Below are 27475 nucleotides of genomic sequence, written 5' to 3'. Positions count from 1 at the left end.
CTAATCAAAAATTAAATATTTTATGAAAGTAATTCTAACATTGATAAATATTCACAGACATTCTTTTCCCAGTTGTAGAAAAATTGGAGGTGGACGAGGACGTCCAAATCTCAGAGCCTGATACGAGAACTCAGGATATATTTCAATCAGATTTGGGCGGCTCATCAGTTTCTTTTAACTTTGCAAAAAAAAAAAAGACAACAATGTTTTGTCACCGGAAAGCGTCATTGTTTTTGTAACAGGTAGTTAATTTCTGAAAAAAGGCAGCTTTTTTCAGTACAGTTTTCATCTAATACGAGGGGCTAATTTTCGAGCCTTGTATAGAGAGGTTTCGCGCAAACACCAAACTAAAAATTTACGTTTCTTGCGTGACACAAAATCTAAAACACTAATTTAAATTAATTAATTATTCATTACATTTACAAATAAACTCAGCACGAACAAAAACGAAACTGTTTAAAAATCACACCAGAAAGAAATAATAATTTGGAGACTTCACAGAAAAAAATATTTACACACTCAAATGTCTTATAAATTTAATCAAAGCCTGCAGCTCTGGAAATAGTTTGGCAATAACTCTCGTCGATTAAATTTGTTGCAGAAAAAGCGATCAGGCGGCAGACACTTCTTTGTTCCTTTTTATTTAACTGCCGTCAGATGACAGCACCATAAAAATACTGTCTCAAGCAGAGCAAAGCTATATATAAATAGAAAAATGACATGTAATGCCACAAAAAAAAAGGAATTCAAAAATTATTTACATTTTCTTATGTTTTCATTAAGGTTTTCTTTCTTTTTTTTCTTTCAAGCAATCATTCTCACAACTCAAACGCAATGAACTTTATAACGATTACAAAGTATTGTCGCAGACTAAGGGGGGGGGGTCGCGACCCTCCCCCCATGACCCTCTCCCTCCCCCCATCCTTCATGTAATGCCAAAAGCAATTGAATTAAAAAATTTATGTTTTCTTATTTTTTCAATCAAGTTTTTAATTTTTTCGAACAAACATTCAAATATTGTTACAGGTTTGGAGGGGGGGTTCATGACCCCATACCCCCCCCCCCTTTGTATTCGCCACTGTTTATACATGTACACACAATATATGAATTATATCTGTGCACAGTACATATACAAGCAAATTTACTTCTGGGGGTGCTGTACTAAGGAATGCTCAGCTTCTGGTCCGTATTAAAAAAAAACTGTTTTCAGAGCCCCATCCAACCAGTTAAATCACATGTGGTAGGTACATTTTACCCTGGAGTGTGATATATGATATGATATACAAGCAAATTTGTAATCTATTTTGAGTTCAAAGGAAACTTAGAACGAAATACCTAATGTTTCCAAAGAGAATGAAATACGTATAGAAAGAATTATTTGAGATTTAACAAAATTTTCACATTTTTAACCTGACAAATTCTGTAGAATTTAATGATAAACTCAGAATTCCAGTTTCTATACTTAAATATTGCTCACTTTCAACTATTTGATGTTAATTAAAATGTTTTATGCTAATGTTTGCTTTTCTTGCCAAAGGCTATATTTTATGAAAATGTAGGAAAAAAAAATATTGAAATTATATAGGATACATTTATTTCGTAAGCTCACTTTTGCAAGTACAACAGTTTAAGCAACAGCTTTTGCTTAATCTATACTCAAACTTTATACATCTGTCCTTTCCTTATACAATTACGATAAACCTCACACTGGCACTTTTCTTCACAGTCATGTCAAACAAGAAATCATTTGAATCCCATTAAGGCAGTAGGAAGATGGAGAACCACAACTCATAAGTTATTTAACACAAAATTAAAATTACAAATGCCAACTTTCCGTTTTAAAGTGAGACAGTCTTTTTTTTTTTTTTTTTTTGAAAGTTAGAGCAACACCAAAAGGGGAAATACATGGGAAGGTTATGTAAAGTAAATTTTAAACCCAGACAAAAAAAGAACAAAAATACAATTTTAAAACAAAACAAAAATTATTTTCAACAAGGAGAAAAATTTAAAACAATGATGAAACATTGAAATCAACCACAGATCCTTCAATGTTTAAAATACATGCATAAATGGGTTAAAACCCACTCTATTTCACAGAGAATTTATTTTGTACTTTCTAAAAGATAGGAATCAAAGTTCTCAATGTAAAATAGTGAATTTTGAACGAACTTTCATGTTTTATTTCATCAATATGCATAATTGCACACATTCAGTTTCCTCTGTGTATCACTTAGGCATCATCATCATCTGACAATACATCAGGGGCAGATTGAGGGGAGGGTAAAAGGGTCAGCTGCCCCCCCCCCCCCATAACAAAAATTTTGTTATGATTATTACCAATCTTCAAATTCTTAGATCTAAAAAAAAATAGTACATGGAATCACTGTTAACCTGTTTTTTGCTTTGTTCTGTAAGGTTCTCAGCTCGTCACAATTAAAAACATCGACTGGGTTCGTTTAAATAGGCTATTGCTGTTTTCAGTTTATTTGTTCATTTTCAAAAGAACAATCACCTCTAACAAGCATAACCATTGAAACAAGATTCTAAGGAGGGGGAACTTGAATGGCTTTTCATTTCAATAGGGGGAGGGGGTGCCATCACCCTTGAGGGGATGGGTAACCCTGCTTAAGAGAAGTTTTTTACGTAGAAGATATAACGCCGGCCATTGAAACTAGACCCCCCCTTACAAATATTTCTGGATCCGTCCCTGCAATACATCAGTAGTGAAATAACATAAAATATGAAATAATTCCAGATTTTGTCAAGTACATTTATGTACTTGAAATAGTGTTAGAACCTTATTCTGCTAGTAGTTCAACTACAACAAAAAGTTATGATTACAAATTTTCAAAAAGCAACAAAAATTTTTTTTATTGTTTTACATTTCTTAATGGCACGTCCATTTGCTCTTCTTGTGGTTGTTGTGAACCTCTCTCTTTTGTACTAAGGAAGAGACTTTCTTTTTTAGTCTTGAAATGACTGCTTGCAAATTTTATTTCTCTATTAGCCTGTTTCATTAATACGTATAATGAACTTTTTTTTTATTTTTAATATCACCACATAGAATTTTGAGTACGCTATTGAAAACTACTTTTAGTTTCATAGTCAATCTACAAAAATAATCCTAAAAGGAAAAAAAACTGCAAAAAAAAATTATTTTTTTTTCTACTGTTTTGATTGCAGAAGGAGCATTTTTGAGGACCCTCCTCCCACTTTATGGTAGCCATGTTAGAACAGAATAGACTGCATATTCTATAAAATATGGCAAAAGTGACTATTATTTAATTACAAAAAAGTGTGTTAGCACGTCAACACTTTAATTCTGCCAAAGTATAAAGTTTAATGATTAAATTCATAACAAGCTAGACAGTCAGAGAAAATTATTTGAAGTATTAAAGTCATTAAATAAGCTAAAGGTAGACATTTAAATTATTGTAAAATCTACTGATATTATAGTAATAACTTTGTAACGGAATAACTTTATTTAGAGGCAATAAATATTTTTATTGCACCAGACAAAGCGTTCAGGGCTTTTTTTTTCAGTGCAGCTTACTTTGGCCTCCTGGAGGACTTTCAACAGTGAAAACTCTCTCAATTCCATATTGAATAGGACAATACCAGGAAAACTATCAGGTAACTCAATAAAGGTTTCCCCAAAACAATCACATTGGCTCTTCTGCAAAGTGGTGATTTCAATGCCAGGATTCTCCCCTAGAATATTCTGGTTTTGAGTCAAATGCATCAACTCTAAGACACAAAATAAGTGCGAGTTACAATATCTTTTAAAAAATATTAAATATTTTTATCAAAAGAAAATGCACTTTTTTTCGTGAGAAAGCTATACTGCTGTGAAAAAGGGCCATTCATCAATTACATAAGGTTCCCAAGGGGAGGGGTGTTGGAAAAACCTCTACATGTCCTTACTTGGGGGGGGGGGCAAACCCATTCTTACATAATATTCTCTAAGTCGATATTTTACATTAGAAATCACAAGGTCAGGTGGTTTGGCAGGGATCATATCTCATTTGCGTCTGGATGGTGAAACACTTATTACAAGGAGCTGTTTTTTATTAATTTTACAAAGAATGAATAGTGTAAAATTTCATGAATCGCACTATGTACAGCATGTTTTATTTCAATTAGTATCGCAATCAATAACAAAATTATGTCGAAAAAACATTCAGTCTAAATTCCAACTTTTTCGTAAATATTTTTTTACACAGAAAAGTTTAATTTAATAATAGTGAATTCAATAACGTTTTTTCTAACTGAGAAATTGCTTTTCAAAGTTTTACACCTCCATGTATTTAATTCAGATGCTACTTTTTAAGAATTTTTTTCTTTTAATATTTCCTATTCTTAAATAACCATGGAACATTGTATTTAGGTAAAATACGCTACAAAGAATGACCTAGTGACAATAACTCAATTTTGTTAAAAAGTGCAGATACAACTTCTATGCTCAGCAAGATGGTTATAAAATGGAAGACTAGTTAGTTTTGACCTTGGAAAAAGGCTTATGCTCAACCAAACATGGTTGTGTGGAGATGCAACCACCGGAGAAAACTCTAGATTAACTTAAAGTCTTTTTTTTTCCCCCAGGAAAATGCGGCTGTAACTGAATACCAAACATTAAAATAACACTTTAAAATGTTTTAATAATTAAAAATTACTAAGTTTACCCAAAACGTTTTCTTTTTTTCCTCAAAACCTTAAAAATAAGTTGGCATTTGTAACGTAAAAATATAACCAACAAAATTATAGCAGCATTTTAACCTAAAATATTCTAAAATTAAAACTCTCCACAGAAACATATTAAATTCATAAATGATTGAAAATATATGTTCCAAAAAGCTACTTAAAATAACAGAAACAACAACCAGCAAAATGAACAAAATCTATACAAAATTCATCATGTCAGATGAAAATCAAGTCTTCTGTTCAGACAAGGAAGGTAAAAACACTAGTTTTATTACATAAAATAAATATGTTTTGATTTAATTTATATGCTTATATACATGTACACATGACTGATTCAGTGATGAGAAAGATTTACATCAATTAAACATTCAAGGAAAATAACATTACATTTGAAATTTGTATACAGGTTAAATTGTTCATAACCAGAGAACTAAATCTAGTAGTTATCAAAGATACTACGATACTGGGAGAATTTTCCTTCATACCTACATTTAAAGAATCATTTTTCTTCTTCTTTTTTATTCCTTTTTTTACAAAATGTTTTCAGAATGAATTTAAAGCTATATTTGCCTTAAAAAATCCATTATGCAAAAAATGTTGTGCAACATTTATCACATTTATATTCATTACAAACTTTCACACCGTACCAACTATTCAAATAAGCCAAAGAACAACAGTACATGTAAAAAATAAATGTATCTGTGATTTATTTATTTATTTTCATTTATTTCCCCTTTTTTAACCTGCAAAAACATGCTGTGGGTTGAACTAGCTTAATTTTTATGTTTTCCTCGGGCCTCTCAAACCCATTCACATTCTTAAGAGCCGACCTGACCTTTTGTTTCAATGGGGGAAGGCGGGGGAGGGGATGTACTCAATGCAAATTTTATTGAAAAACAACAAAAAGTATGCCCACTTACATAGAAATATATTTACTTTGTAAGGCCACGGGGAAGCAATTGCCCCCTCCTGACCCCCTTAAATGAAAGGCTTGCTTGTGAGTTAACTAAACCTCATTTCCAAAAAGGGTACTAAATTTTAACGTGTTTAAAATCCCACCATTTTTAAATAAAACTTTGCACAGATAAAATCCCTATTTTCACATATGAGGCTTTGTTTTTAATGTGGTGTGTTAGCCATTTATATTTAAGGTCATATTTTAGGGTTGGTAATTGAATGGACTGAAAAACGTTGATAGGTGATAATGTCCTCATATTAAGTTTAAATATTAAATTGATTTAAGTTAATGACGTAAAATTTTTAAAGGTACTGATAAGTTAAAAGACATTTATATTCCCTACAACTTAAAATGGACACCACTTTCAAAGTCAACAAAATGAGAAACCTCTACACTGAGAACTATAAATAAGGGAATTCAATCAAATCAAACCAATTTGCTTGTTTTTTTTTTTTTTTTTTTTTTTTTTTTTTGTCTTTTACTTGTTTGTCAAAAAATAAATAATAAAAAAAGTTGTTATTTCTTATGGCAAATCCATGTTAATCAGTTTAATTACATCTTTACATTGTAGCGTGCAATTTTAAATATTTACCATTATAAAAAAGCTTTTTATAGTAGTTTTTGAAAATTTAATTCATGTATACAGTAAAACTACTCCTCCCTGTCACCTTTCTGAGCAGAAGAAACTATAATATGGATTGTCACTGGAAGAGTTACCGTATTACCCAGCATTATCCGGCATGCCGGATAATTTGAGGTTTATTTTGCAACAAAACAAAAGTAAATTTCCCCATTCAGCTCTAATCAGAAAGCAAACCACTGTGAGAAAAAATAAATAAATAAATCCCAAAAGTAACCTTTTTTCGAAAAAAATGTATATTGCATATAATACCTGTTTGTTATTTATGTGAGGTCATTATTAATAGATTTAATTATATGCCAATAAAGTAATAAATTCAGAAACAATCATCGTTACTGCGATTTGTTCATAATTTTTTTAAATAAATTATTTTAGGTTCCTTTTAAAGAAGTAAGTTTAATTTTTATTTATTGAATAGTTATGGTAAGTTCTTTAGTACTGGTTTAGGAACGGTAACTTACTGCTTAAATGTTTGCTTACTTAGTTTTAATTTAATTTTGATAAAATTATTCGTTATGAAACAATATTTTTATTGTTAAAATTACAAATAGCATTGCTAGGAAATATTTTTACAAAACTAAACTGTTTATACTAATAAGATATGTATAGAACTTGCATTCATTTTTAAGCTGAACATTTAGTTTTTATAATATAATTTTTTTTCCTAACCTCGATTTTTCCGGCACACAGGAAAGGACCAGGTAAGTGTTATTGAAAATCTTGTGACCCCCGAATTTTGTGGTATGCCAGATAATGCGGGGTAATACGGAACGATTATGGATAAAATAACAAATTCGAAAAATATGTTGTCATTTAATCCTTGTTTTACCTCAGAACAAAATACAATAATTGCATAATATCTTATAAAGTTATATGTTTGAAAGTTCTGATAATTTTGATTAACTTAAGAAAAGATTTCCTTCATTTGGCACTAATAAATTGAGACACTTCGCAAACTTTAAATACTGAGATTTCAAAAGCTCATTCTGAATTCTAAAAACCATCATTATCCCAACAAAAAAAAATATTATTGGGGTTTTTTGGGGGGGAGGTAGATTTTTAACTTTTTCCATATAAAAACCTTATTTATTTGCAGAGGTCAAGTATTATATCGTCGCCTCAGAGCAACAGTAAGATATATAATCCCAGAAATAACAATAAGGTATCTTACTGCTGCTGATAACGCAACGATATGTGAAACAAATTGTCGATTTTTTAAATAACACCAAAATACCTGTAATTTTCATCCAACATTTAAAAAGATTTCTTTAAAAAATTTTATGAAATAAAAAATTATTCTCAAAAAAAAAGGAACTGAAAAGGAATCCACTAGACCTCAGTAAGTGCTAACAGGTACTTAAAGAAAATATGAATATTACCTTGTAAATACAACATATAGGGTATAGTAAGAAACTATGTACGTTTTTAGAAACTGGCACTCAATACACGAGAACTAAATTACTGCTCTTTACAAATTTTGAAAAATTCTTAACTTTAAGCAATAATACGTCCCTGTTCCCCTCCCTCTTCTTATTTTTATTTCCTGCATTCCAATGGTTTAATACAAACAAATTTGTCACAATTTTGCAGTTTTTAAATTAAATGCTCATAAGTGACCAAAAAAAAAAAAGAGTATAAAACAGATGTAAAAATATATGATTTTTCTTCTTTTTTTGTAAACAAGCCACAGTTTAACATTATCAAAAACAAAATTATAATATTATTAGGAAAATTATGATACAATTTTATAATAGAGGTATTAAACTGAATTTTACTAAAGTCATTTAATAGTTATGGATTGGTTTAACCAAATTCCACAGTTGCTAAGAATATGATGATGCTTAAAATTGACACAATTGACTAACACGCATTTTTGTTTTCTACTTTTCAGTGGTAGTTCAGAAGATACATTGAATTGTTTCCAGCACACATTGTTAAAAATAAAGAACCAGAAATTGAATGTAAAATGGCAATTTCATTTACTTTTAGTTGGTAATTAATGTTATTTGAAGGTACTAATAAAGGACTTATTTAAGGGGAAGCCAAAGGGGCCCGGGTTCCTCCCGTAATAAGTTTTAACTACTCAATGGAAATAAGGATTTAAATATTTTCAAACTTAAGTTTCAAAAAATTTGGCTAGTGTCTCTCGAGATAAATTCCTATATGCTCCTAGAACCAATTTGGGTACAAAAGTAGCTCATAACTTTTAAGTTCTTAGAGTGAAAAGAATGAAAAAAAAAAGGATTGGCAATAATAAATGTGATTTCATTTTATTAGAAAAGTAGTCAAAAATAATCATGAAAACTTTCCAAGCAAAACTATTTCTAAATTGATTAATGCAAGAGAACCATAGAAGAAGTTACAATCATTGTACAGAAGACACATCGATTGCATTTTTTAAAAAAAAAGTAAACTTCTTATTTGCAAATGAAATTAAGACTTAATTTTTAAACATAATACAATTTTTTTCCATCACCAATTAAGTTTTAATCATAGTAACAAAACAAAACTGTACTATAAATATAAGCATTTAAATATTTTTTTGTAAGGATTGGACATTATACACACAACAAACAATAGCATTTCCAGAAAAATAGCTCTTGATTATTGCTGATTTTATTTTTATGGTAAAGAAACATTTATCAACGAGTATTGAAACAAGTCCCCATAAGTATATCTCATATCAATTTATTTCACATTAACGGTTTAAGGAAAACATTACTGGAATCAAATTTAAACTGCTTCAAGTCTAAGTCTGAAGCAAAAATAATGCACTCTTACACCATTCACTCCTTAAAGCTGATCAATACTGCTATCAATGATGGCAGCAACTTTGATTTTAAATCATATTAAAAAATACTCATTTTGCATTTCCCAAGTATGGAAAAATTTCTCACTCTCTCTCTCTATATATATATGTATTTGTATATACAATAAGACTTAGATATCATTAGGAAATATACTTTCTCATCCCTAAATCATGAAAAAAATATTTAAAACTCAATAGTCAGTTTAAAAAATAATAAACACCCATTTCAAATATTTGTAGCACCCATAGCTTCAGAAATTTCATCTTCATAGTTGTTGCCCCCACCACTCTGCCGAGAAAGCATTTCTGATGGGTGCCTTGTACTTGGCATGATAGAAGAGGTGACATAATATGGAGGTGATGGTGAAGGGTAAGGAGGGCAGGATGGTGAAATTGTGTTTGCAGCAACTGCTCTCTGTCTTTGGATCACAGCTGGCTGACTGTTGAGGCAGTTATCTGTGGCTTCATTGTACGGCCGTCCCGTGGCAGGATTGTAAAACCCGGGTGTGTATGGTGGGGGTGGATCTTCTAAAAGAAAATTTAATAATAACCACACTACTAAATACTACTACATTGGAACAATTTGGCCACCATACTCAACTAGTACTGCTCTGAAACAACTAGAAATAATTGATGAACTATTAATAATCAATAAGAACTCCTTCCATGAAATTGAAAACACAGCTTAACATAAAAAATGTACATTTCTTGCGTACTTTAAATATTACATGATTGATTTTAGTACCCTTTCAGCCACATTGCTCGCTCTCTTTCTCACTCTCATTTTTAATTTTCTATGGTGAACATGACATAAAAGTAAACAGAAAAAACTACTTCAGGTGATGTATGTAAAGTTCCAAGCATCATAACAACTAGCATATAAAACAAACAGTTCTTTTGGAAGGCATCCCAAGAGTGATATGCAGCCCCCCAAAAAAAATGCTACAGAGCACTCTAAAAAAAATACTATGACCCATCCCTATCCCAAAACCTTCAATGACAGTCTGTGATAGGCCCCTCCCCTACCTTACGTAATTTAGATCTCTAAAAGTAAGCATTATATCAACTGAAATGCATAAGATTTATGCAAAATGCAAAAAGGCGGTATAGATACTGTTTTAAGAAAACTTTTGCATTTACTGCTGTATTTTATCAGACATCATTGCATGGCGATGTTTGTTCTCGAGTATGTGTTCTCGGTCATATTTTATGAAAGAATTTTCATTCCTTGAAGCTTCTCACAATCCAAGCACTTATTTCATTCACAAAAAAATTTATTAATCAATCAAAAATAAATAGGAAAAAAATTATTACCTGGCTACTTAATTTCAAGAATTTAAAAACTGAACATTAAAAATTGTGAAGGCGTTGTCTAACAAGTAATATACATAGCCTACATTAAAGCAAAGAAAAATTAATTTATGTACCTATAATTGAGCTTGAAGGTACTAAACGATAATTGTGGCGTTTGTATTGATGAACTCGATCTCGAGCTTTAGCTACAGCTTGCTTACAAGCTCCAGATCCTGAAAGAAAGAAAAATTAAATAAAGGTACAATTGAATTTAACAAAACATGAGTTAATTAGTTAATGCTTTTAACATTTTTTCAAAGTGTTCGAAAACCAGCAAAGCATCTTTCCAGGTTTTAGATGTTACAATACCATTGCGAGCACCTCATTTGATTTTGAATAAGTCAGATTTCATAGAAGTCAGATTCATTACATGGAAGTCAGGTTTATTTTATAGCAGTGAGGAACATTAATTTTTAAAAAAATGTGTACATTCATTTAATAAGTTCTTTAAATTATTTTTCTTTTCTAGAATTTTTAAAGAATTAAGAAATTAAAGAAGTGCTTCAACAAGAACTATAAATTTATTTCACAAAAGCTAGATTTAACATCTAACGACAAACCAAAAAAAAAAAAAAACCTACTTCATAGCTCAGAACTGAGAAAGCTAAAAGATTACATTGTAATCACGTACTACTATATCAGAAAATTAAGTTTTAGATTAAAATTAAATGACTTTTTCCTTTTAGACAATTACTGCTAATCCATTAAATTAATTAGAAATACTGAAGATACTATGTCTGCCTAACAGTAATTACAGATATCTTCATGTAATATTAAAACAATTGAATGAGTCTTTAGAAGAAAGGCATATGTTACAATGAAAGAAGGGCATATGTTACACTTGAACCTTCTTATCCAAGAAGAAGGGCATATACAGTAAACTCCCGATTATCGGCGGTCGGGTTATCCGCTGCTCGGATTATCCGCGGGTCTTTTCACTATTTTTTAACAGTCATTAAATGCTTTTAAAACTTTTGATCGTGTTATTGTTCGTTTTTAGATTTTACATATGTATATTTTTTACTTTCAATGTTAGCAAATGGAATGTAGCTATGTTTTTAACAAAAATGTAAATGTATGTGTAAGTGTTATTAATATTTTTTAGCTATTGTATACAGTAGTATCGTTTTTTAATTATTATTCTGATTATCCGCGGTTTTCGCTTATCCGCGGTTACCATGCCACCCTATTAAGCGGATAATCGGGAGTTTATTGTATTACAAATTAAAAATAAAATTTTTGATTTATAACACATGCCCTTCTTCTAGGGCCCCATTCAATTATTGTTCAAACGCTAAAATGCTTTAATGTCTCGTTTTCATTTTGTTTTGCATTTAAGTCAGTTCAATTTTGATGCATTTATGGTAGTTTATTAACTTACCTGTATATTTTAATTCATTCATATCTCTACTATGGACATCGGGTAAATAATGAGAAACTTCCTGAAAATGTGAAAGATTTTTATTTGTTAAAATAATTTTAAATGTTTCACATAAAATCTGTAAAAGACAGTCCACAGTGTAAATTTGAAACAGTTCCTTTAATACATTAAAAACTAAAATTAGCAAACATTGAGAAAATTCCTATATTTTAAAGACTAATAAATATTTTTGCATATTCCTTAACTAATACAAATTTTTTGAACAACTTGGTATTTAAAAAAATACATACATATTTCTTTTTACATTCAAATGATAGTTAATAAATTTACGTTGAATTTATGTAAAAAATCAATCACACAATATCGTAACCAATAGTAGGCATTTAAAACAACTAAAAAACAACAAATACCCTTTGAGCTTCAAAAATAATTGCACACTTATTGGCAAGTTCTACATATGCTTCAGAAAGTTTCAATAAACCATCTTTCAGACGCACAACCTTAACTGCTTCATTTTTATGAGCCAATTCCACAACTAAAAAAAAAAAAACAATTAAAATACTCATGAAGCTGATATTCAATCTTATATGAAACATCATAAAGTAAAGTTGTAAAAGAATTTCACAGTTAAAAAACAAAAAGGACTAGAGAGTATTTTTGGAGTGAAAAGACATGTTGACATTATTTTGATTTTCTGAAACATACATCAAAATTTAATTTTTAATTATGCCGCAATCATAAAATTATTATTGTTTTGAGTTCTCTAAGCAATTTTAAGAATTACACATCATATACTTACAAGGTTTTTGTTCTGTGAACCCCTTACTGATATTTTCTGTTTTCATGAACTTCTTATCTAGTTTCAAAACTAATTAGGTAATGTATTACCTGCATTTGAGTGTTCTAAAACAGAGTGCGTAAGATTTTTAAATTTTCCATAAAGTGTTCTAAAACCATCAGATGGTAGCAGAATTTGGAATGTATGAAAATATTGCGGGGCAAATTATATATTTACCATAACAGTGCAAGTTTACATGAGGGTTTTTAGAAATTAAAACTAATAAAAGTTGTTGCATGTGACTTTCAATTGTTTGGCATTCGCATTTTCCCCATAGGGAAAGTGGAAGCAGAGCTGGATTTAGGGGAGGGCAGGTGGGGGTACTGTCCTGGGGCCTCCACAACAAAGGGGCCCTAACAATAAAAAAATTTCAAAATATCCTAACTTTCACAGGTCAGCAAATTTTACATTTTTTCTCCCCCATAAGTTATAATAATAATATAAAAAAATAAATAGCAGTAACTTCAAGACGTATTTACTACAAAAGTACTGATAGAAAATATCAGATATATATATATATATATATATATATATATATATATATATATATATATATATATACATATATCAAAATATTCGGATATACAGTTGGCTCTCTGTTTAACGACTTTCAAGGGACCACAAAAAATCGTCCTTAAATAGAATGCTTTTAACACTATAATGAACCATCTGGGACCGTGAAAAGCCATCGTTGAATAGAGAAAGTCATTAAGTAGAGCGTCGTTATATAGAGAGCCTACTGTATATCATAGTATCGGATATTTTCGAAAATATGATGATCTTTTCGAACCCTGATTAGGGGCCTCCACTCCTTCGTTGCCCCGGAGCCTCCACGCTTCCAAATCTGGCCCTGAGCAGAAGTAACTCGCAGAAAGAAAGATCATGAAGAAAAAGGCAATTTTCCCTTCTTTCGGAACACTTTTCCCATAATATTCCCCGTCATTCTGCCAAGCGACCAAGTGCAAGTCACTCACAAAGCGAAAGATTTTCCTTTTCTTTCTTTTTTCTGCTTGAAGCAAAAATTATTGAATAGTTCAGAACTGAATGATTCTAGAGGTGCGCCTCAAAAAAAAAAAGAATACACTGTTTATTAAATTATGTACCGGCACAGACGATGTGTTTTTTGATTTGATATTTTTTTCTTTTTTTCCCTTGAAAAAATGCAATTTACGCATCAAAAACGTCATTTAAATTTCTTTTGCTAAGCAAAGCCAAAGGAAGTACAGCGCCGAAGGCGCAGTACTACAGTACTCCGGAAGAACAGAGTTGTACACCAACCCACCAGAGGCAGATTGTGCAAGCCACTGTAGGTGGCAAAGTTGAGGCTGGCGTTGCAGGGGGTTAATCTAGCCGCCTTGCAGCAACTCCTCCTAAATACTATCGCATTCTCGCTTTTAACATACAGCAGAAAGATCCCAGTAAGCACAATTTTTGTCTTATCACTAGTGCCATCTATCGAAGGTCGAAAGCATTAGAAATTAGAAGCGGAGAACACGATTGGTTAACTTCTAAATTTAAATTTTAAAATTAACCAATTAAAAATTTGATTTGAATTGTTCGAATCCATCGTCTTAGCATTGTTATCCACGTAATGCGGCCAGGTAGCGTTGTTTGTGTACCAGAAGAGGATCACTTTAAAAACAAATGAGATAGGCATTTAGTATTTAGGAGGCGTTGCTTGCAGCTGGTGTACTCTCAAAAACTGAATTTTCAAAAAATAAATTACTTCAAACACATTTTTAATAGCTGGCTAAGAAACTCAGTTTGATAGGGTTTAACTCCACAGCAAGAAATTAAAAAGGAGAAACAAGTATAGTATTGTGATTCACACTTCAATTAATTGAAATGGCATAAAATGACAGTCTGGTAAATTCACTAGGTAAATTAATCGAAAAAAAAAAAGAGTTTTAATTACAAGAGTTTATTTGATACTTTGACAATACATTTTTAATACTTGGCTTCAAATTTTTCAGGCTCAAGTGGTCACAGTGTACTCAAAACCATTTTTTTTTTTCACTTAAGTGAAATAAATGATTTTTGGTAATCTTTGTGAGTATTGTATACATACTGATTTAGCAATTAATGAATCATTTTTACACATTAATAAGTGCCCACTTGTTTAAAAATTCTAGAAAAAAATCTAAACTCATTTTTTCAAAGTTCTAATACTTTTGATTTGCACATATTTTCAAAATGTTTCTAGCTAAATGATCACAATAATCACCTCTGAAAATTTTATCAGTCATCTGCTTGTGTATTTGATAGAAAATATTCTGTTTTTAATTATTTTAAGACAAGAAAATGTTTCATTATATCTTTCCAACATGTTCTAAAAAGTTTAGAAATTTATAAAATTCATATTTTATGCTTAATTACTTTAATAATAGTATTCTTATTCCTTCATTTTTATTACTTCAAAGCTAGAACTGTTGCAGAAAAAACTCTAAGGGATTCTAAAACCACGTAAACACATACACATAAAAAAATAATTACTGTGAAAACCACTTGAGAATTTTGCTTTTGGTCACTATGCTAGTGTGATCTAAAAACACTCATAACTTTTTAAATGACAAAATTTTCCCCTTGTTTGAGGTTTTAATAAGCAGTAAAGTAAATTTTAGTCCAGTCATTTTTAGAGCCTTGCCTTGAACCTCTTCCATCCTAATTACATGTATTCTGTTATAAAGGTAATTGCATCTGATACACACACTGGCCAATGAATTAGAACCCAAGATCAATATTTTATTGGATCACCTTTTGCTCGGATAACTGCTCTGATTCGTTTGGGGATTGAATCTACAAGCTTCTGGAGCACAATTACATCCACAGAATACCATGCATTCTCTATGCAGCTTTTTAGACCATGTAAATTATATGGAAGAGGAGAGTGCTATCTGATGGGTCTTTCCACCATATCCTACACATTTTGTATGGGGTTATGATCTGGGATATGCGGTGGCCACGGAAGGTGTTGGAAGTCAAGACTGATGCTCAGCAAACCGATTTTTAACCAGGGTTGCCACGGAAGTTCAAGAATGAAATTCCCTGACATTTCCAGGTTTTCCAGGTGGTTTTGAGAAAAATTCCAGGTTATCGATCTCCACCTTCATTTTGCAACATTAATATATACATCTCAAATTTTGATAAAACTTACCTCATTTTCAAACTTTACAAACAATGGTTACCAAATTTAATTTACTCAAGCTGAAATAATCAAAAATATGTACTAATGGGGGTTCATTTTTTTTTTTTCCTCTCAGCTCGAGTCCAAGACACCCCTTATTTTTTTAGACTTACTAATAGTATTATGCTGTAAAAGTTTTAGTTTCTTACTCAAATTTTAAGAGGGTGCTCAATGACCCCTTAATTTAACATTAGCTCTAGCATAGAAAAAGTCACAAATTTAGAAACATTTAATTTCCCCAGCTGTTTTTTTTTATGTAAGTAATTATTTTATTGCAATGAATATGCATACAACTCGTGTAGATTATAGTATGTAACATTGTTTTTTCAGTTCAATGTATTTTTTAACCCCCTTTTCATACTTATGAAGTTTTGAGGGAGGGGGTCGAGCACCCTCTTTCAGTTGGAATAGGAAGTTAAAATTCTTCCAGTATTTTACTATCCACAATTCTAAAAACATTGAGTGGTGTCCTGTTTTCTAGGAGAAACTTTTTTTTTTTAAGTGTATTTTTGAACTACCCTAATGTACTGACACAAGTGAAGCAAATCACTGTAATAAACAATTAATGTAAATGTAGCATATCTTATTTTCAATAGCGAGGAGCCACTGCCTTACATCAAGTGAAAGAACTGCAAAATTAACAATTGTGACACCTGTATCACAAAAATAAAATTAATTGCTAAAATAATCTGAACTAAAATCTTATGAAACCTAAACTTTTTCAATTATTGCCTTCTACCCCTCCAATCCATTGAACTCAAAGAGCTTTTAGACTTTGGCCTGTAAAAAAATCATGCATCTTTTAGCTTCACATATTTCCCCTGTTTGTTGCTCATAAAACAGGGGTGCTCCCCCCCCCCAAGTTCAATGGCACAACCCCCCCCCCCCCCAATATTTCTGAACGCCTTAGCGCTTTTATTTTTAACCCTCTTTTTTTATTTACCTATTTATTTATTTTTAATTATTATTGTTTTGAAAGAAAAGTGTGCTTGCTCCCCAATAAAATACACACACAGATGAAAATAATAAAGTAAAATAATATGAGTAAATAATTTGAATAAAAATAAAGTAAAATAAGTAATTAAAAAATCCCCCCAAAAATTTTGATGGCGCAACTTGCGCCATAATCACTCCTGTGGGCACCCTGTCATAAAGTTAAATTTTGAGCATTGATCAGAAACTTCTCTGATGCGCAGGTTTTTTTTTTTTTTAATCGGATTACTTTTATTTTGAAAGAAAGAAGCGCATGGGAAGTCTTTAAAGATCACTACCAAAATACTAAAAGATTAGCGATACTTCTGTAAAAAAAAAACTTTCTAAGTTTAAAATTTTCCAATGAACTAAATTTACAGAACAAAATTGTTTAGAATAATACGATTTCATTAATTAATTTAAAGAAATAATATAAAATATGAAAAGATTATTGCAGCTCATTAAAAACTTCAGTCCACTCGCAGACAAAACAATGTGCTGTGCATCATAACAACTTCAGAACTGCTGACGTAAACAAGCAGCGTTTGAGCCCGCTCAAAGGAGGAAGAAAAGTACCTTCTGCGTATGTCCCCCATGTCCCCTGCAGACTGCTATGGCACACGCGCGACGCGCCAATGGCAGAGAGTTGATAAAAAGAACTGCAGGGGGAAGAAGAAAGAGGGGAATGACAAAACTTGTAATTTTTTATTTCACTATGTAAAGGTGGAATTGTACACTTTAAAAGAATGTAAATTACTTCATAATACATTTCTATTTAAATACATAACAAACATTAAAATAAAACTGGTCATACATTTTAATCACAAGATATAAAAAACTTAAATAACTAATCCAGAAAAAAAAAAGTCTAATGCCTTTTTTGTTGCTGTAACATAAAAAATATACATGTGGCAAACAATTTGTTCCCTCTTAACTTTAAGTAACAAGTAAATTTAAGGCTAGTCTTTAAAGAATATTATGCAAAACAAACAAAAAATATACCTTCAAGCTGTGCAAGGTACTTAGCTCGTTCAGCCTGAGATAATTTAATTTCTAAACTGTTTATTTCATCCTCAGTTGCCTTCTGGAAGGGAAAAAAATACAATTGGTGGATTCATATAAATTAACATACTGTATGACAAAATAGAAACTCTAAAAATAAATGCACTCAATATGGCAGTATGACAGAGTTTCAAAGCAACATGGTGGCTACCTGTATTATATATTTTCAAGAAAAAAATTCATTGATTAAACAGTCATACCTTGGAAGCTCTTTTTAATTCTTTGCGTATTTTTTGCTCATGTTGCTCACATGTCATCTGAAAAAAAAATGCAGCCTGTTTTACATTAAGTGCTATAAATGTTGTAAAACAATAACTCACAACATTATGATTATATAATTTCATACAAATAAAAGAGTCTTTATTTTTCCTTAAGCAAAGAGTTTTAGAGACAAGAGATTAAGGAAAATATGTTTTCTGTCATAGTGATACAGAGAATGAGACTTATTGACAGAAAAAAATGTCTTTTAAATGTAAACCAGTTTTCTGAAAGGAGTTCTTAAAACTTACAGTGGATGTTAACTCCTGGAAACATTCAAAAGAAGAAAAGAATTAAGAAGAAATAACGCCACATATTTTAAAATAACTTACAACCCTGTCAATGTTTATTCAACTAAGTTTGCTTCGGACTATAGTTTAATTTTTACACAGATGCAGCAGAACATCGCAATATAAAACTGAAAAAATTTAACATTTATACACTACCAAATACTATCATTTTGTACAAAAACCTAATTAGGCATAAGGCATAATCTACATATTGACTGATAACTAAAATTTTTAGATGGTTTAACAGTACATATTTTCACGAAATATTTTGTAAGAAATCAGCATTCAAAAATATACAATATTATAATTCAGAGACATACTTTGAATTAAAATCTTACTTAATAAGTTGAGAAATGTTTAATATTTCAAACACAGATGTGATTAAATATCTATAATTTGTAATACTCACTAATTGGTTTTGAGCAATGTCGAACTGCCTTTCACCTTCTAGGATTAATTCGAAATGATTCTTAAAAGTCTTCAAATGTTCTGTAATAAACAAAAAAGATTTTCTTTTTTTCAATAAGAGTTCTGAAATTAATTTTTTAGAAGTATGACAAGACAAAAAAAATCATAGCACATATTTTAAACATAATTAAACAAGAGTAACAAAAGAAAAAAATTCTAATTTTTTTTCTGGTATTTATTATAGGAGAAAAGTGCAAATTAAATAATTGTATTGGAATGGGAGCAAAATCTAGAAACTTTGCTACCTGCAGAGCTGTCAAAAAAAAAAAAAAAAAAACTTATTCTCGCCCAATCCATTTCAAGTTTCTAATACATTTATCTAAGTAAACCTGTTAGAAATGTCTATTTTTAATTGAGAGTCATCCCTTTTTTTGAGTTGATCTTCACAGTGCATGGAAAAATGTGCTCAGAAAAGTCTAAAAGTAATGTAAGACTTGCAGTTGTGCATGATAAATTAACTTCTCATGCAACAGAATTGCTGTCAATTTTTCTAAATTGTTATCTCAGCCATCCACTTTTTTGTACAATATTAGAAAAAATGCTTTTTCAGTGTTCAAGAGAAATTAAGCATTTCTTTAGGCCCAAACAAGTTCTTAATAAAATTGTTTCAACTTAGATTAAGAGACATTTTCAATGAAGAAAATTGCCAAAGTTACTAAGAGCATAGAATAGCTCATAAACATAAAAGATAACATCAGCTACTCCACCTTAAGATTTAAATTTATTTCACTCCAGACTGTCTTAATGGGTTAGTTATTTTATCATTTTGCTAGTAAGCTCTGCTTACTAGATTGCTTTAATTACTGTTCTCAAATCTGTAGTCTTTAACCTTTTTAATAGTTTTCACTGCATGGTGGAGACAATCAATATAGACTTTATATACTTTTTCAAAAAAAAAATTTTTTTTAAGGAATTTCTGCATGAGAGTACAAGATTTTTTATCATTGAATCACTAGAAAAAATACAGAATATCCTACTTAAAGCAGGAATTAATCATGAAGTTAGAAAATTAATACATACAAAATCACCAAAAAAAAAGCAACAAAAGCTAACTCCCCCAAACCAGAAAAATTTCAAACACCGACGTTACAGAAAAAAGGAAAGTTAGGATAGCAAACTTGTCACACATATATTATCTTAAAACATCAATACTCCTTAATATTAATGTTTTCGGAAAACAATATTAAAATATTACCAATGAAATCCTTTTGTACATCTGTCCACATACTATTTAGTTCACCCAACTGGCTCATGATGTCCTAAAAGAATAAAAACAATCATATGCATTAATATATACATTGCCTGTACAAATTAGCACACATATTTGAGGGGGGGTGGCGAGATAAATTTTACATGGGTAACTCTTTACAAACCTGAATTGCTCTATTTTCATCACAGGTAGCCCATTTGACCATGTCTTGAGTGGCTGCACAATTTCAAAGAAAAAAGTCAATATTCATTCAAAATGTTATAAAGAGATAATTTATAAGTTTTAAAACACACATAGGACACATAACTGTAAGAAATTATAATTTGTTGACAGGAAGCAGTGCTGTAGTTAGGACAAAGTACTAAGGGGAACTCATCAAAAGAAAAGGTGGCTTGAAACCAGTTTACATTATATTTGCTTTATTTTTATAATAAAAACCCAAATATTTCAGGGGAAAGTGTGCTCTCATTCCTCCCCTCCCCCCTCAACTACAGCACTGATTATAATAAGATAAGAATCCATGGAAACTCTGAAAATATAGCAAGGATGAATGGGAAGGACATCCAGTTTTGTAACACCTTGAGAATTTTCTTTTTCAAAGAAAGTAGAAAAAAAAGTTACCTAAAAACTTCTACAATTTATGTAAAAAAAATACAGTTAATTAATTGGTTCAGGAAATATCAAGAAAACAATGCTTTTAACTTATATCATTCCAAATTTATTAAGCATATGCATTGATATTTAATCTCCAACCTAAAACTACTGTGAAACTGTAAGTAATCTCAAAATAAAGTTAATCCATTACTATATTAGGAGCAAATCTTATCAGCAAAGAATAAAGAATTATTACTTACATCACATATTGCTATACAAATCATGAATTTATCAAACAATGTGTGGTAAAAATTACAAAATATTTGTTCATATAAATCATTAACAAATACAGTCAAACCTCGTAAACACAAAATTCACGGACCATGATAACATGATAATTATTTCATGTTAATGGAATTTCATCTTATCCAATAAACTATTAAGCGATTGTTAACTCACAGGACTAACCAAGTATTTTATTTACAAAATTATTTCACGTAAAGTGATTATCTTATTTTTTTTAAAAAAGGCTTTTTTGTATATTTCTTTTGTTTAACATTTGCAGTTTGTAATAAAATTACAGTTGAATTTTGTTCAGTCTCAGATTAGATATATATTTTTGATAACTTCATGTTTTTTAGACTTCCAACAATGATTTAAGTTTTTGAAGTTTTGCAGAAGAAATGTTTCTTACAAAATATCTTGACACAAAAAATAACTTCTTGTAACATTATTCACTTCAACCACAGCAGGAGGACATGCCTCGAGCATATCTGCCGTTTTTGAAAGAATCATAAATAATAGACATTACTTCCAAAAATCAGAGAAAAATAGTAGATTTTATATCAGGAAACAGGGAGAGAAAAAAAAGTAAACTATACACTGAAAATATTTTAAGACGATTCTTCTTAAAATTAAATTTTATTGAATCAAAAATTATAATTTAATTTTTAAAAGAAATTTTTATTAGAAGAAAATAAATAACAATGAAGTGCTTAATTTTTTTATTTCTTTTTATTTTTAATGCACAACAAACAAAAAAACAATGGACACATATATACATACTATACATGTATATACAAATATATACATACTATATAACAGAAATATAAAACACTTTTGATTAACGGCAATTTAGTTTACAGTAAATAAGAGAAAAAGAAAAAAAAAATCACAAAAGTTAAAAGTGATCTGAAGAATATTACATCACAAAAAAAAAAAAAAACTTTTTTAAGAAAATGAAGAGAATCAATTATTTTATAAGTGTAGCCAAGCTTTCAATTTTAAAAAGTTGCAATGAAATTGAGTTTTTTTTTTTTTTTATAAAATACTTCTAGGTAGTTATATGCTACTGAAACTGCAATTTTAACTACTGCAGTATAAACATTTCAGACAATTTCAGCTAGTTAACTTATCCTTTAAATTCACAATCAGCACATCAAGGATTGTTGCTATGAACATTGAAGAAGCAAGTTGGCAAGAAATACTTCATCACAAATTTTTAATTTCATTCTCTCAAAATCAACGATCATTTTAGCAGTAAAACATTTCTGTTTAGAATTTATCATTTTTTGCCTCTCTTGATCTCTTGAAGATTTAAAGCAGTTTGAATAATTTTATACAAATTATTTTTTAAAAGCAAAAGAAAATCATACTTAACTGAAAATCATAATTAAAGGGAAAAAAGCAGAAAGCTCTCATAAAAAATAGTAGATTTTGGCATGTATGAGAATATATTTTGATACAACGGGCAACAACCATAATAAACATCATGAAAAATGGGAGTATCAGTCAAAAACACTCTAACAACAGAAATGACACACTTCTGAAAGTTTTAATATTTACACCAGGGTGAGTTTAAGCGGGAAAGTAAAGGGTAATGGACTCCTTCAGAAAGACAGTGAAGCACCAATTATACGTTTTTGGAGGGACTGTATAAAAAAGCGTACAAATGAAAAAAGGTATAATAGGTATACTTTAATATGTATTAGACAGGGACAAATTTAAGGACAGGACAAATTTTAAAAATATATACAGTTGGATCTCTGTTTAATGACTTTCAAGGGACCATAAAAAATCGTCCTTAAGTAGAAAGCGTCCTTAAATAGAATGCTTTTAACACTATAGTGGACCATTTGGGACCGTGAAAAATCGTCTTTAAATAGAGAAAGTCGTTAAATAGAGCGTCGTTAAACAGAGATTCTATTGTAATTGACAAAAACACATAAAAGAGAAATGTATAAACGGTGTTTCACTGTAAATGTAAAAGGACCATTCCACCGTCCATGCGGGACAAAAATAAGCTTAAATTTCGTCAACATTTCATCATATCTCTTAATATTTTAATGAAACAAGGGTAAGCAATTTTTTTAATATTTACATTTTATACAAAGATACTCCTGACATAATTATTTTTTATAAAACAATTTCGTTATTTAAAATAAAATTTATTTACATGTGTCACGTGCGGGACATCCAAAGTCAACCTCTGGTAACTTGCTTATGCATAAGCTAATATTTTTGCTTTATTAACACAGCAATGATGAAACAAGTTGTAGATTTTGAAAGCTATGGTTCCAACGTAAAGTAAACATATCTCATTAGTTTTTAAATAATTATTTAAACCATTGAAAAAAAAATATGTACATGCCCATTTCATTGAAAATGGTCATTTTGTCCAGCACGTGACGGCTCCTATATTTCATAAAAAAGAAATAATTTTCGAAGAAAGTTTTTGCTTAAGAAGTCACACATGCGTTTGTGATTTATTTAAGCAATAAAATTTTGTTCATCATTCTTTTAAAATTATTATTTTTTATGAAATATATGAAGCGTCACCTGCGGGACAAAATTACAGTTTTCCGTGGAATGGCCCAAAACTGTACTCATTGCAAAAAAGAATTTTAATTTCTCAAACTTAAAATTTCTGAAGCTGTCATAATATTTGGCTTGGGCCCCTCCCAAAATAAATTCCTAAATGTGCTCCTGATTTGAACACAAAATGTGCCGCTGCATTTCTTCCTATCAAATATTTCATTTACTTAGAACCGCACAGTACATCTTTCAAAAAGTATTGATCAGTTAAATGATATATTTTATTGAAATTCAACAACATGAATACTTTTCAAAAATTAATAACATAATAAAAATTAAATCTTTTAAAATAAATTTCATATCAGAACTTTTACCTGAATTTTGTGCAGACATAAATGCTTTAGTAGCATGCCTTAAATCTTTTAATTCGGATATTACCATATTTAAATCAGAATGGCCAGCTCCTAATGATTTCAGACGAACACTGCTCCTAAAAGTTAGAAAACAATCAAAATACGTTAGTGAAAAAAAAGGTCAATTAGTATTAACTACAGTAACAAATGAACGAAAAAGAATTTTTAGTACTAAGGCTAGTGATGTGGATCGGGTAAATACCCAGCGGGTAGGTAAATATTTTTTGGGTATTTACCCGGGTATTTACCCAAGGCCTGGGTAAATACCCAAAAACTGGGTATTTTACAAAAATTGCAAAAAAGTGACTGTTTTTTTTTTGAAATCCAAATATGAAATAATTGGTAAAACTGATATATACATATATGTATTACACAGTTTATAATATTTTTTTATTGAAAGACTTGATGAAATCATGAAAGAAACATATGGTGAACCAAAGAATCTTTCTTTTCAATGTCATAATTGGAGAAGTATAAGCAATTCATTATGAACTTTAGGATTTCAAAATCACAATCTAGGTTAGTCATATCCAAAATGAAAAAAAAAAAGAAGCATGAGGGATGTTTAGGAGAATAAACTGAGAAGTTATTAAGACTATCGTGTTATTTATTTTATTGATATTTAAGTGATAACGTGGAAAATATAGAAACAGTTTTCTCATTAATAAGCAAAAAAAAAAAGCACAATATTCTTTTCTGTTGCCTTGCTCATTTGCATTTGCTCCCCTGTAGGGTGGGAAGGTAAATATTTTTTGGGGTATTTATTCGAAGGCAGGGTAAAATCCCCTAGTAATTGCGCATTTTGCAAAAAAAAAAAATTAGGTGGTATTAAAAGGTGACTATTTTCTTTTTTAAACATAAACCCTAAAATAAAAGATTAAAATTTTTAAATGTTTATGTATATTATGTGTGTGTATATATATATGTGTGTGTGTGTGATACAGAATACACCTGAACAATTAAACTAAGTTTGGAGGAAATTTCTGCATAAGATATAGGTAAATAAAGAGTAATAATAAATTGAGCGACATTTCGTTACATTTTGATGCCATGCAGGGACATATTACTGGGTTATAAATGACTAGGACCTTAAAAAATTGATGTTTGCTTTTTTTGTAACCAGTTAATCTTTTTACTTTTTGTAGAATGGCTTTTTATATCTGAAATTTGGCTATCAACATTGATTAGGCATATCCAACACATTTAATGTGAATATCATATTAGATTGCTGAGCTGTTTCACACAATAATTCTTTAAACATGTGATCAAAATACAATTTTTGGGCAAAAATTTATTGTTTTGTATATTGTTGATTGTATATATACATAATGGAATACATACAGAAAAGTATTTTAGTTAAATATAAATTTTTGAAATAAATACCCGGGTATTTACCCATTTTGGGTATTTACCTGGGTATATGCCCTGGGTATTTACCCCTAAAAATTAATTCCCGGGTATTTTACATCACTAACTAAGGCTGACGCTTAACTGCAAAATTTAGAAAGTATTTCAAACATTTATAATTATTTTTGATTTAGCCTTGCATTTTACTATGTTTTACAGCAACACACTTAACAATAATAAAAAAATTTCTTTTTAATTACTTTTTCCAAACCTTTTTGTAAATTTTATGCTCCATCTAAAATTCATATTAAATGATTCTAATAAAACTTTTATTTGATAATTAAAAAAAAAAAAAAAGAAAATTATAATGACATGACCAACTACTATATCTGAAACAGAAATTGCTTAAAAGCTCAATATTAAAGCCATCATACAAAAATATTCAAACATATTACCTTCGAATAACTTTGCTTGCTCTGTCCATCAATTTTTCTTTGTGTATAAAAAATTGCAGCAAATCAACTCCCTTTCAAATACCTGGAAAAAAAGAAACAATAAATTTATATTTTATAAGGTATCTAAGCCTCTAAAGTTCAGCAATCAGACAATAACATCTTTCTAATAGAACTTTTATCAAATAACACAGTTATGAACAAAATTTCTTCCTACATAGCTCAACACAACAGGGGGTTTTTATGCCTACCAACCACAGAGGTGGTTTTACCAATTCCTGATCCAACACAGCATCTCTGCATAAAGGACCATGGGTGCTTTTACAGTAAATTACTGCTATTTGTTGGTCATAAAATAAAATAAAAAACATATAGTATTAAAATAATTGAGATCGGTCCGATGCGCCCATTTCCCCTTATTATTAAGGACTCTTCAACAAAATATGGATAAGCAATTTTCATTGATTTAAGACTGAATATTATGGAAATCAGGATTTGCTAATATTTATATCATTACATACATAACAATAAAAAATGTGCATGTTTTTAACAAGCTACTAAATAATGTACATTTTATTGTTTTTTATTTCCTATTTACAAAATTATTTCTCTTAGTCGCATAGAATCTACTAAGCAGACGTCACTGTAATTATAAGGTGTCTTTAACTGTTGGGATGGTTTTGATGATTGGGCTTTTTGTTTAAAATAATAAAACTGGATCCTGGGAGAAGGGAAGAGAGAAATATGAACATAATGAAAAAAAAAACTGCTAATTTTTACAATTAGTGACAAAAAAAGAGTTATTAACACTAGCTTTTTGAAAAGACTACCTTTTTAAGCAGAACTCTATGACAGCTTTCAGTCAGTTGTTCAGGTACTAGATAAATAAAACGCATTCGCTATATACGTTCCTCTTAGAAAAAAAATAGGACCTAAACAGCATCAGCTACATATAAAAATGTTATACATTAAAATTAGAGCAAAACGCAACACAAAAACTCTACGTGCAATAAGTTTAGGTATTGAGACTTGGGAACAAGCGACAAGTTATAAGTACACACATATAGACACAAACGGGAAGTTTACAATTTAGATCAATTCCAATAAAATAGATTCTGAGTGGTTTTTCCCATTTTTCTCATTGTGAAAAACTATTTTACTCAAAAATGAAAACTTTATCATATAATCTCAATGTATTAATACTCAGAATATATTTTAAGTACAGCGATACACAGAGCGTCCAAGAGAGAGACAGATGCAGATATTATGAACAAACCTGCTCCAAACAATCCAGGCACTCAAGATATTATAAAGCAGATCAAGAAATTGCATTCATTATTGGTTGCGAGATGTACTAAACTGCACACCAAGCAATAAAATTTAGCTTTTACTCAATACGCTACATTTGTGTACAAAACGCAGATGACACTTATAACATCAAACAATAAAGAATCGAGAACCTTGATAACCCTGGATGTGAAATATGAGAGGAGTTGTTTTTTAAATAATGTAAAAGAATGCAAATTGGGGGAAAATAAGCTTATATTACTAAAGTTAAGCAAAAAAGAGCTCATACAGAACTCTTTGAATGTATAAATAAGTAATAATACTATTTCTTTTCATCTAATTTTCCGTATTATTGAGAAAAGAGAGTACAATTTCCAAAACAAATTACTTGCATCTACCAAGTGCTGATAAAAACTAGCGGTATTCTGATTTAATGTTGATTTC

General features: G+C 30.0%; 1 protein-coding gene across 1 annotated transcript; it reads right to left on the bottom strand.

Annotated features, from left to right (window-relative positions):
• Positions 1-1577: 1577 nt before the first annotated feature.
• LOC129225682 (uncharacterized) lies at positions 1578-27167 on the bottom strand. Its single transcript, XM_054860158.1, has 12 exons — positions 27021-27167; positions 25748-25829; positions 23907-24022; positions 20288-20340; positions 20110-20173; positions 18856-18935; positions 18099-18155; positions 17839-17920; positions 12253-12377; positions 11843-11903; positions 10536-10634; positions 1578-9636 (listed from the first exon to the last, which is right to left on the bottom strand). Exons 2-12 carry the CDS (start codon positions 25774-25776, stop codon positions 9335-9337), a joined length of 1068 nt encoding a protein of 355 aa, XP_054716133.1. The 5' UTR covers positions 25777-25829; positions 27021-27167; the 3' UTR covers positions 1578-9334.
• Positions 27168-27475: the final 308 nt, after the last annotated feature.

Source organism: Uloborus diversus, chromosome 7, assembly GCF_026930045.1.
Source record: "Uloborus diversus isolate 005 chromosome 7, Udiv.v.3.1, whole genome shotgun sequence".
Lineage (NCBI taxonomy): Eukaryota > Metazoa > Arthropoda > Arachnida > Araneae > Uloboridae > Uloborus > Uloborus diversus.
This window is presented reverse-complemented; position numbering and strand designations above follow the sequence as displayed.